This window comes from Oncorhynchus nerka, linkage group LG15 (assembly GCF_034236695.1).
Source record: "Oncorhynchus nerka isolate Pitt River linkage group LG15, Oner_Uvic_2.0, whole genome shotgun sequence".
Lineage (NCBI taxonomy): Eukaryota > Metazoa > Chordata > Actinopteri > Salmoniformes > Salmonidae > Oncorhynchus > Oncorhynchus nerka.
Genome location: NC_088410.1, coordinates 28,344,633 through 28,357,937, shown reverse-complemented (window position 1 = coordinate 28,357,937; position 13,305 = coordinate 28,344,633). Strand labels below are relative to the sequence as shown.

Sequence of the window (13,305 nt, the reverse complement as noted above, 5' to 3'; positions counted from 1 at the left end):
TCTTATCTTTCTCACTTTCTCTCCCCCAGACTTTCTTTCTCCTTGTCCATATCCATTATATCTACTCTCTCTTTCCGTTCTCTTCTTCTTTTCTCCTCCCTTAATCTCATTTGCCTTTCCTCACATGTTCATCCATATCACATTCTATCTCTCTCTCTCTGTGTTTGTCTCTCTCTCCCTTCTTTCTTTCCCACAGTCTCTCACCTTGGCAACATTTTTGAAATGTAGAAGATGTTAAAATGTCTCAGGAAAGCTATTTTCAATTTCAATGCGCCGTGCATCTATTAGTATGGTGTGTGTGTGTGCGTGCGTGTGATCTGTGTGTCCTTATCGCTTTTGGACAGTAACATAGATTTTTGTTTGCCCAAGGTAACAGCACCTTGGTAATCAAATGTGTGCTGCAATTTAAATGCTAAATAAATGCTAAGGAAACTGTCATGCAATGTACAATATGAACATACTGTATATTAAATATAATATAGAGTTGTCTTGTCAATGGATGAATAGAACGAGTCTTGGCCCAACTGGTCCTCTTTTGTCCATGTACCCACTTGAGTTCTTGCATCCGGTTGATATTACTGCATGTCTTGTTGGGTGAATGGACAAACGTTTCACCCATACTGCCAGGTAAAATTGAATGGCGTGTGGGTTGGTGCTAGACTACCTTCTGTTGCTAGGATACAGCTCGAATTAACATAATACAGCTCGAATTAACACTGTTTGTGCCTAATGTCAGACGTCTGTCTGTTTTCGATTGGCAGCTAGGCTGAGAATAAACACTATCTAAAAATGCAAGGCATGCTGTCAATGTGTGGCATGTCATAATTAACCAGTCTGGAGAAACACAACAAGGTCAGAGACTAATAACTATGTGTTTTTGTTTTAGCCAAGGCTGTTTTTTTGAGCTTTGCATACTGTGCTTTGTTCTAGCCTTTCTGCCTCTCAAATGTATTCCTTCAGGTGAAACACACACACGCACACACACACACAGTGGTCTGTGTACTTACTGTCCTCTGAAAAAGAATAACTCGCCCTACCTAATGCTACCATCTCCGCATTTCCGCCTGTAGTCACACTCTGTAATCCAACTCCCATTGCAAAGGTTGGGATATGCAAAACCTGCCTTCAAAATATCAGAGAAACAATTTTCCTGTTTTGCACCAATTATGCAATTTTCGACTTACCAAACCTACCCATCAATTTGTGTCCGCTAGGCCTGGTGTACTGTAGGTAGACACACACTCTGTGTGAATGCTATCTTATTTATTCACCGTCAGTGGTTCACAGCCCTTAAGCAAAGAGCAGAACAGCCTCGGCGTGGATTGGCTAGTTGATAGTGTAGACGTTTGTTGACTTATTAAAGCGTAGCAGTGTGGACTTATAAGGAAGGAAGGGAGAACACACACACACACGTCGCAAATACACACACGCATACAGAGCTGATGTAGTAGTCCCAGTAGATACTACATCAGCCGTGTGTGTGTGTTACTGTGCATGTGTGTGTCTGTGTATTTGCGTGTGTGTGTTCTCCCTTCCCTATAAGTCCCAGTAGCTGTACTAGCTCAGCCTTGGCAGACAATTAGATAGCGAAGGTATGCTTGCCAGAAAATTAAGCACAATGCACAGGGGCACACAGAGTAAATACAGATGGAAATCCTCTACATCCATTACAAGAAGTTGCTGTGGTATAAAGTTTGGGCTTGATACTATTGTAAGACCTAGCTCCTCCCTACCTTTCATACACAGCTGTAGGCATAGACTTGGGCCCTTTCTTATGAATCAAATCATGTTGAAGTGAACTTGGGGTTAACCCCCCACCGAGACTCGAACACAGGTCCAGCGACTGTCAAGCCAACAGCTTAACTGTTAAATCAAGAGGTCCGAACTTCTTGACGAGGTCATTACGTGTTGGATTAAGGTCACTACAATATACTGTACATGAATAACTCTCCTTTTATAGCTCTTATGATCATTTGGTACATTGGTGATGTTTGAAATGCACATGAAGTGGCATCAATAATTGAATGCATGGATGGTGAGGGTTGGTCCTTGTGGAGCCTACAGTACATGGGATGGATGTGAGCTTGTATTCTATTTGTAACGAGCTGCAGCGATACACATTTTCTGTGAGCACTGTCCATGGTACTGCTATTGTTCAACGGTACATTGTGTTCACCCACATCAACGTTTCCAAAAATATGTTTTTGTTTGTTTGTTTAATCATTAAATGTCGTGGATGGGTATCATGTACATGTGGGAGGTGATAACCCACGTGCTTCGTGCCGAGGTATTTTATACAAGAATTCCAGATGGAGGACTCTAATTTACCGTCGCCGTGACTCAGAACATTCGGTGAACATCCTGAGCTCGCGCGTAACGTCTTTCAACCACACGATGGCTCTGTGCTGCCTCCTCTCCTCGATGCTCCTCCTAGCCATCGTGAGCTAGATCTAAAAAATAACAGACAGCTCCTGCTGTCTGTCGCGCTACGCAGAGGCAGGATAGCCGACCTTCTCGAGTCCTAGCAGTCAAAGAGTGAAGATGGTTGGCGGCTCGTGCGCTCGCAGGTTGGCCCGCCGCTCGCGTTCCGCCTTGATAGCGGCTCTCACCGTGCTGCTGGTCCAGACGCTGATAGTGTGGAACTTCAGTAGCCTCGATTCCGGGGAAGAACGGGAAAACGGCGGCGGTGGCGCGTCGAACATGAGGGAGAAGAGAGACCGGGTCGGCGGCGGTGGCTACAAAGGCAGCAGCGAGTATATGAAGCGCGAGGTTCAGCTACAGCACCATCCTCCACAAGGGAAAGGAACGGTTCGTCACATACAGCAGCCGGTAAGACTGTGGCGCTACTGCTGTTACACGTAGCTATTATATCCATTTAACCTACGGCCCATTTGAAGTGTCTGATAAAGACATAGCCGAAGACTGCATGGGCTACAACCGCAGCTTGAATGATTGTTCCTGTCTACCTATCTATGCCTGGCGCTTTGGTAGACTGGATGGGCACAGACGCTCAAATGAATTAACCGGACCACCTCTGGCGGCTGAATTCATTTTCAAATCAAGATCCTTTTAAATGGAGATGTGCTACTCTGACATGTTACATCGACGTCGCTAGCGTCCCAGCCTCCCGCGCAAAGAGTGACAGATGTACGATGTTGTAGGGATGTTTCCAAATCCAAAATATTATGAAGAGGAACAGAATGACAACTGAACGATGCCACATTGGGTGTCCTTCAAATCCATTCGTTGTGTAGCCTACTGTAAATATATATATTTTCTAATCCACTGGGTGTGAATTTGAACCCAAAACGGTATAATCCAAGCAATATTTAATCACAGCAAATACTCTAAAGTAATTTCAGATGCGTAAATCGATGTCCCGGGCTGCTTACTTCTAACTGCTTGTTATAGGTCAGAAATGATTATTTGCCCTTACAGATAACAATTTCAGCGACACACACGACTGTGTAATGGCCATTTGAAACGCATAATTTGCTAATTGTGTATCAATGCAAAACCGCTTAATGGACTAGTTCATGTGTGAAAATACCACAGGGAAATGACTGCGTGGTGATCGGAGTAGCCACATATAGTTTATGCAAACGCTACATTAGAGGGAAATGAGAAATGTAAACATATACATGCGAACTCTTGACTCTAACCAATAAATTGTGCAAATAACCTACACTTTTGGATCATTGGCGGTTTATGAACGCCATACTACATTAGTTCAGCACCGAATTGAGACCAAATCAAGTTGAAACATTGCTACCACACTACCTATACAGCCGTGGTTTAAATCCACACGCTCCGGGATCCCAGATGATCACTGGTCTGTTAGTATTAGCAAACACTGGAAGGGCAAATTGATAAATCATGCTTAATTAAATTACAGTAGCCTACAGGTTGACATCTGTTCGGTTGTTAATCAATCAATCTTTGACTGATTTTGTCAAGAGATATGCAGTCTCCAAATCATTTAATTCCATGGCATTAATATGGATATTATATTATTACCACAATTTACATTTACATTTAAGTCATTTAGCAGACGCTCTTATCCAATATTATAAGCAATATGATATCTGGACTGTGTTTTTTTTGTTGATGAAATATATGGTGTGTTGAAGCCTATTTTGCTGTTGCAATATTTGGAAAACCTTGCATCACATTGCTTGGGCTGTATAATCCCGTCACTATGGATACAGTAGCTTTGATATGGTTGTTATGGGAGATATACTATAGACTACAGTAGTGTATGTTCCTCAGTCCTCATATAGCATCCCTCTACACTCTCATCTATCTCCTACGGGTGGTGGGAGCTGTGACTCAGTCTATCCATCAACTCTCTCTCTCGGTGTGTGTGTGTGTGTGTGTGTGTGTGTGTGTGTGTGTGTGTGTGTGTGTGTGTGTGTGTGTCTGTGTGTTTGCCCTCAGGCTACACAACAACAACATAATGTATGGTAAGTCATTCCAAGGACAGAAACGTGATGAAGATGTCAAGACAGACCTGCTTGGAATGTGTTTGTGTGTGTGTGTGCAGTGCACATATAGGGCTCTGCCTGTTCAGAAGACAAGCCCCTTCCAGTCTTCAATGAGCCGTTTTGGGTGGTGGTATAATTTCCCCCCAAATTACTGTATATATGTATTTTTGGTCATTGTTGTTCGGAACCCACTGCTCCCAAGGTGCCGTGGTGTCAGGTTCACCCTGTACGGAGCTCTCACGCCCGGTTGCGCATTTTTCCCAGTCGGTCCTGTACGGAAATTGCACGCTCCCAGTATCCAAACATGCTTGGCTTGAGATATGCGGTCACCTGTCGAGTGTCTGTAGCTAGCTACCTAGTTTAAATATCAACACTACTGCCACAGCAGCATATTTTGGGGTGCCAGGTAGCCTAGTGGTTAGTGTTGGGCCAAAAACCGAAAGGTTGTTGGATTGAATCCCCGAGCTGACAAGGTACAGATCTGTCGTTCTGCCACTGAACAGCTCAGTTAACCCGCTGTTCCCTGGTAGGCCGTCATTGTAAATAAGAACATGTTTTTTTTAACTGACTTGCCTAGTTAAATAAAGGTTAAATAAAAAAAGTAACAAATTATTTTATTAACACTTGATTTAGCTTCATCATCAATATTCAGTCTGGTCGGCTGATACACAGCAGAGAGAGACAGAAAGACATAGAGGTCAATTACAATCAGTAAAAGAAATGAAGCTAGCTGACTAGGAGATTTACATCAATCATCAACATCAGTGATCAGCTGATAGCCCACCCTCTTTTCCCGATGTCAATCATCTCTGTCTTTAGGATTCACTTTAACTAGCTTGCCTAGAATTTCTAAAGATGATGAGTGGGTGTGTGGTTGCAGGAATAAACAGGCCTATGCTCCAAAACTGTTAAAATGGTCCCCTGCAGAGGCATTTGGTACGTTTTGAGCACCTGCCCCCTGAAAGGTCTGTGCACGGCCCTGGGTGTGTGTGTGTTCGCTATAAAAGCATCAATCTGAGAGACACACTAACAGACCAGGAAGGGGTTTTATCACTGTTCCTGTCCAGTAGCGTGGCTGAATTAGCTAAATAGTTCTTGAGTTCTGACGCACAGAATCAATTGTGACTGGGCGACGGGAAGATGTGTGTCAAAACGCATTCACGCCAAGACAATTGTGGCTGCGATCCCAAGTTGCACCATATTCCCTATATAGGTCACTACTTTTGTCCAGGGCACATACAGTTGAAGTCGGAAATTTACATACACTTAGGTTGGGGTCATTAAAACTCATTTTTCAACCACTCCAAAAATGAGTTGTTAACAAACTATAGTTTTGGGAAGTCGGTTAGGACATCTACTTTGTGTATGATAAGCCATTTTTCCAACAATTGTTTACAGACAGATTATTTCACTTATAATTCACTGTATCACAATTCCAGTGGGTCAGAAGTTTACATACACTAAATTGACTGTGCCTTACGAAAGTTGTACTTAAATCCAAACTGGTTCTCTAGTCAATTGGTAGGAATGTCTCATCCTATATTCAGGGAGGGCCTTTTCCCCTTTATTCAGATTACACCTGCTCACTTTCGGGAGTTTGAAAAGGAAATAATCTCCAAAATATCTTAATTTTTTAAACAAGCCTTAGAAAGTTGGTTGCAATTTCAGTTTAATCCACCTGAAAGGACGGAACAAATAATACAATAAATATTGTGGTTAAATTCAAATATACTAATTGATTAAAAAAACTGTATTTATCGAATAATTTTTTAAAAAAGGTATAAATTTAGTGAATGATATCATAAATAGGACTGGTGGAGTTATGTCACACATGCAGCTAACACAGACATGGAAATGTCTGCTCTACTCAAAATTACAACCAATTAATTGCAGCGTTACCACAAAAATGGAAGAGGCAAGTAGAAGGGGAAAAAGTAAGGAACTTGTATGTCGGCCCTGTATTAAAGAACATAAATGGTTAAAGAAAAGTGTGATAAATAAAAACATATACCAATTTCATTTAAGGACCAAAAAACTGACAGCTGTGCAATATAAATTGCAAAATTGGGAAGAGATTGGGAAGAGATTTTCAATGTACCCATTTCCATGGCACATGGTTTATGAATTGATACGCAAAACAACACCGGATTCAAAACGACACATTTTTCAATATAAATTACTATACAAAATTCTTGCAACTAATAGAATGTTGTATATATGGGGGATACAATCTTCCAAGCTCTGCAGATTTTGCTGTGAGGAAGGAGGCAGAGTCATTAGATCGTTTATTTTGGTATTGTCCATATGTAGCTCATTTTTGGTCACAGGTCCAGGAATGGCTGAAGAATTACAACATTTGCCTAGAACTAACACTACAGATAGCAATACTGGGTGATTTGAAAAGCCATAGTCAATCAATCAATAATATCATAATTATTTTAGCAAAAATGTTTATTTTTAATTTACAATCTGTAGAAGCTATGAGAATAGAAAGGTTCAGTACTTTTGTGAAGCATCACAGCACAGTTGAAAAGTATATGGCAAGTAGAAATCCGAAATGGATGATGTTGAGAGACAGATGGGAGGGGTTGAGTGGAGCTGAAGGGTGGGACTAATAACAAGATAAACAATGTAGGGCATAAGGCATAAGGGATCTGTAGAATGTATATAGGTTCGGAGCTTTTGTGAAATAGCATAGTTACAAATAGAACTGGATGGACATCAGAAATGAGGAAGGACTAAGAACAAACAAGAGAGAACTATTGTAAAGTAGACTGTGTCTGTAAAATGTGTATAAGATGTATGGATTGAAGGTAGAAGCAGAAGTGTTTATTAGTTTACTCCAATTGGGGGATCGGCGGAAGGGTTTGTGGGGAATAATAATAAAGGTATATTCTTTAAAAAAGTATGTATGTCTATATAGGTATGTGTATGTATATATGTGTATATATATGCATACGTGTATGGATATATATATTTCCCCAAAAATTATGGGGGATTGGAAATGATGCAGACAATGACATTGGAAGCAACATTCTTTCCACAATATTAAGCTGATCCACCCTCCAAAAAAAAAGAACAAAAAAAAGAAGTTGACTGGGCCTTTAAACAGCTTGGAAAATTCCAGAAAATGATGTCATGGCTTTAGAAGCTTCTGATAGGCTAATTGACATAATTTCAGTCAATTGGAAGTGTACTTGTGGATGTATTTCAAGGCCTACCTTCAAACTCAGTGCCTCTTTTCTTGACATCATGGGAAAATCAAAAGAAATCAGCCAAGACCTCCTAAAAAGAATTGTAGACCTCCACAAATCTGGTTCATCCTTGGGAGCAATTTCCAAACGCCTGAAGGTACCATGTTCATCTGTACAAACAACAGTACGCAAGTATAAACACCATGGGACCACGCAGCCATCAGGAAGGAGACATGTTCTGTCTCCTAGAGATGAATGTACTTTGGTGCAAAAAAGTGCAAATCAATCCCAGAACAACAGCAAAGGACCTTGTGAAGATGCTGGCGGAAACAGGTACAAAAGTATCTATATCCACAGTAAAACGAGTCCTGTTTCGACATAACCTGAAAGGCCGCTCAGCAAGGAATAAGCCACTGTTCCAAAACCACCATAAAAAAGCCAGACTACGGTTTGCAACTGCACATGGGGACAAAGATCGTACTTTTTGGAGAAATGTCCTCTGGTCTGATGAAACAAAAATAAGAACTGCTTGGCCATAATGACCATTGTTATGTTTGGAGGAAAAAGGGGGAGGCTTGCAAGCCGAAGAACACCATCCCAGCCGTCAAGCATGGGGGTGGCAGCATCATGTTGTGGGGGTGCTTTGCTGCAGGAGGGACTGGTGCACTTCACAAAATAGATGGCTTCATGAGGATGGAAAATTATGTGGATATATTGAAGCAAAATCTCAAGAAATCAGTCAGGAAGTTAAAGCTTGGTCACAAAGCCCTAACCTCAATCCTATAGAAAATTTGTGGGCAGGACTGAAAAAGCGTGTGTGAGCAAGGAGGCCTACAAACCTGACTCAGTTACACCAGCTCTGTCAGGAGGAATGGGCCAAAATTCACCCAACTTATTGTGGGAAGTTTGTGGAAGGCTACCGGAAACGTTTGACCCAAGTTAAACAATTTAAAGGCAATGCTACCAAATACTTATTGAGTGTATGTAAACTTCAGACCCACTGGGAATGTGATGAAATAAATAAAAGCTGAAATAAATCATTCTCTACTATTATTCTGACATTTCACATTCTTAAAATAAAGTGGTGATCCTAACTGACCTAAGACACAGAATTTTTACTAGGATTTGTGAAAAACGGAGTTTAAATGTATTTGGCTAAAGTGCATGTAAACTTCTGACTTCAACTGTATGTCCTGTAGTGCACTATATAGGGAATAGGGTGCCATTTGGGACACATGCAGGTATTCCTCAAGCAGCGTTTACCATTATAACTGGCACAACAGATCCTGTGACCTTTTCAATGTAACGTGGAGAGCATGGTACTTATGCTTCATCGACGATGCCTTGCGGTTGCCAGATAATGTGCGCTACAATGCCTTCCGGTTGCCAGTTAAAATGCCGGATTGGCCTGTTTGTCAGATTGCTTATGCCTTTCTCTTTTGCTGGTTGTTCTCTGTGTGATGGTTCGTCAGAGTCTATATCTGTTGCGCCTAGGATAATATACATGAACTAACTGCTGCTGCTGCACATTGTGTGTGTGTGTGTGAGAGAGAGATGGGAATAGATGTAGCCAGGCGCCTTGACGAGGATAGAATTGACCTCTGAGGAGAAGTTCTACAAGCCTCATCATGATGATATTAGATGTAGAATAATCACCCAGAGTGACAAGTGTTGTTATCAGTAGGTGTTTCCAGGTCAAACTAATTGAAAGGAAAGATGATGCCTAGGCTACTGTACATGCATCAGGAGAAACTGGTGTACGTTTGATACCATAGGAATTAACCTTGGATGTTGTGGCCATTTGCCTTTAGTGAGTACGTACCTGCATACCTGCATGTTTACCTTTTCTTTGTTGTTTTTTTGTTTGAATTTTACCCCGTTTTCTCCCCAATTTCGTGGTATCCAATTGTTTTAGTAGCTACTATCTTGTCTCATTGCTACAACTCCCGTACGGGCTCGGGAGAGACGAAGGTTGAAAGTCATGCGTCCTCCGATACACAACCCACAGCACTGCTTCTTAACACAGCGCCATCCAACCCGGAAGCCAGCACCAATGTGTCGGAGGAAACACTGTGCACCTGGCAACCTTGGTTTGCGTGCACTGCTCCCGGCCCGCCACAGGAGTCGCTGTTGCACGATGAGACAAGGATATCCCTACCGGGCAAACCCTCCCTAACCCGAACGACGCTAGGCCAATTGTGCATCGCCCCACAGACCTCCCGGTCGCGGCCGGTTACGACAGAGCCTGGGCGCGGACCCAGAGTCTCTGGTGGCACAGCTTGCGCTGCAGTACAGCGCCCTTAACCACTGCGCCACCCGGGAGGCCCTGCATGTTTACCTTTGACAGATTGCTAGAGAACAACTTTCCTCCCAACTAGCATCACAATCATTGTAAAAATCAAATGATTTATTATTGAAATATTGAAATAGCATGGGTGACTGAGTGAAAAACGAATTGGGACAATTTAAGGTGGTCCCAAACATGTGAGCATGCTGGTCTGGGCAGAGGAGATGTGGTCGTTGTTTGTGTGCGTCTGTAAATTATTTTTTTAAATGCGACTCGTTTCAGGAAGCTAGGTGGTTGTCACACATCACTACTTCAAGGGAGAGGCATTTGAACGTCAACATAAAAAATATTTAAATCAAAATGCATTTTTTGGGCAGAAATGTCTTCTGGAACGTGAACTTTAATGTGCCTTAATAACAAACTCGTATGTCATCTGTAAATACGAATACAATTGTTAAATTACGAGCCTAGTTGGTTTATCCACGAAGAAAGGCAGGAACCTTAATGAGCCCCTGTTCCCCTCTCCGTTAAACTCCTAATCATACATGTGCTTTTCTTGCCGTCTGGGGGGCTACTAGTCGGGTGCCGACCGTCATGCCTCCCAGCCACAGTGTGTTTTCCAGGTTCTACACGTGTTGTAAAGTGTTTCTGGGCGTAGTAACTGTAACATCCGTTTCCCCCTGCTGCGGACATCGCTTTCATGGCGACACACACACACACACACACACACACACACACGTGGGGACATGTACTAAACACACACACATTGAAGCAGGCATGCACACACACACACACACACACACACACACACAGTTAATCACACGTGGTTTCTTCACAGCAGATCCATCAAGTAATTTTCACCACCAGAAGTGAAAATAAATGTTCCATTGTTTTAACCATCTGTTGATATGGCAACGGCACATCTGATGACAGATATCACCAAGCCATGTGAATATTCTGTTCCAAGTCTGTTGAATATTTATATGTTCAATAACTGTTTCCTTACATGACGTCCCGATAATATCGCATATCTTAGTGTCAACATGTCTTGCCTTCCCTGTCCCTTTGAGAGCAGTAAAACAAAACAAATCGTAGTCAATCTAATATTATGATGGTAAAAGTAAGATAATGGTGTCCAATGGACAACCATAAAACATGTCATATTTCCCCTTAATAAAGACATTCATGTTTTTGGGACCAAGGTCTCTCTGGCTCCAGCAACAGTTGGGCTTTTAAATTGTATTTCAATATTATTACTGCATCTGTTTTTCATTTGAGAGGTTTGTTGAGTCTGTGATGCCTTTGCTATTGTATCAGTTAGTCTACCCCCCCCCTCTCTCTTAACTCTCGCAACTCTCTTAACTATCTCTCTCTTAACCTTCTCTCTCTTAACCCTCTCTCTCTCTCTCTCTCTTTCTCTCTCTCTCTTTCAACTCTCTCTCCATCATCTCTCCTCCTGCTGCCTTCCTGCTCCACCACTCACGCTGTTTCAATCATGCCACTCCTGTCCTGATCACCATGCTGACACACACATTTTAAATACTTTATTTGAAAACACACACACACACACACACACACACACACACACACACACACACACACACACACACACACACACACACACACACACACACACACAGTGAGTGGCTGATGCCCTACTTTCAGCAGTGCTACTCTACTCATGGCTGGGACTGAGTGGGTGTTTACATCACCCTGTGATGATGCAGTCACAGAGACAGTGTCTCAGTGTTTGTGTATGTGTGTGCGCGCACGTGAGACAGAGACAGTGAGAAAGAGAGGAGAAGAGAAGAGAAGAAAGGAGCGTGGCACACAGAAATAGGGCCTTAAGTGTGCTAGGACTTAACTACAGAAAGGGTGTGTCACAATCATGCCCAGAAAGTAATGGTTGTTATTGGAATTTATCTCAAAACCATTTGGACTTCTTTTTAATAGCCTTTTTCAAAGCGTATTTTTTTTCTATTTCTCCCAACTGATATCTTCTTTCATTACATTTAAACTAACTCAGCGGCATTCACTTTGCACTGTAGTTGGCATTCAAATTAGCAGTAGGAAAAAAAGACGGATGGAGGAGAAAAAAAGTGTTATTTTGAGTTATTAGGCTTTGAACACTGTAGATGATTACAGGCTTTAGAAACCACAGTCATGAAGATTTAAAATCCCCCCTTTCCCTTTTCAAATATTACATCATCAAAGGCGATCCCATATGTGGCTGCATCAATGACAAGGGAAGGGAAGAGTGTCTGGTCCATCTACTTAAAGGGATAGTTCACCCAAATTACAAGCTAATATTAGTTGTTACTTTATAGTTTAACAACACAAGAGCAGTCTGTCCTTGTCTATGGACTGCTTTCAAGGTACGGAAACAAATATGTAACATTTTAATTTGGGTGAACTATCACTTTAAGTAGATAGCCCATTCAACTTGATGCTTCCATCCTTCTTTATAGATCAACCTCACCCTGCCAAAAACATAGGCTAGATCCAAGGAAAACCACTCACTTTGATTTGAAGAGGTGGATTGATGGGAGCCTCACATCTGTGATGTTACATGAGGCTTAGCTATAGCTTATACATTGATATACACAGCACATTATCTTTAACAAGCACCTGCAAGGACAAACCATTCCCCTCTATCGTGTCTGTGGATGTGGAATGAAGAAGCACGATCTGTACAGGCAGTATATCTACAGGTATCCATAGCAGCAGTCAAAACATCCACCATTTGGTCCTACTGTTAACCCCGCTGTGCTATCACAGACCAAGCTAGCAGCTCCTTGCTAAATGCTACTTCTAGTTCAGGTGCTAAATGTGGGCTTCCCTGGCGAGGACCTAATGCCATTCCACACAGGCAGAACAGAGGCACCACTGTCTCTCTGTAGGACCCCTGTGACTTTTCCAAAGTCCATGTAATGGGCCCCAACTGTATGGGTCTGTGCTCCATACTCTGAAACCATATGAAGAGTGTAGGATCAGGTCCCCACTGTCCACGTCAACCAGCTCTCACAGTCTCACGTCAGAATTAGAGTTCCATCCATGTTTCTCAAGCGTCACATTTTGAAGTTGTGCCAAATGTCACATTTTGAAGTGTTCAAGGTTAAGTTTAGGCAAACTCCAAATTCTTAAGGTTCGGTATTAACTCTGACTGGTAACGGTTAGGGTTAAGGTTTGGGATTAACTCTGACTGGTAACGGTTAGGGTTAAGGTTCGGTATTAACTCTGACTGGTAACGGTTAGGGTTAAGGTTTGGGATTAACTCTGACTGGTAACGGTTAGGGTTAAGGTTCGGTATTAACTCTGACTGGTAACGGTTAGGGTTAAG

General features: G+C 42.2%; 1 protein-coding gene across 1 annotated transcript in view; it reads left to right on the top strand.

The window, feature by feature from the left end:
* The first annotated feature begins 2,516 nt into the window (after positions 1-2,516).
* The window catches only part of LOC115126670 (xylosyltransferase 1-like), a 146,032-nt gene continuing 135,243 nt past the window's right edge, over positions 2,517-13,305 (top strand). Inside the window, exon 1 of the mRNA XM_065001469.1 lies at positions 2,517-2,829. Within this exon, the coding sequence (XP_064857541.1) occupies positions 2,542-2,829 (288 nt within the window). The 5' untranslated portion in view covers positions 2,517-2,541. The remainder of the gene's footprint in view (positions 2,830-13,305) is intronic.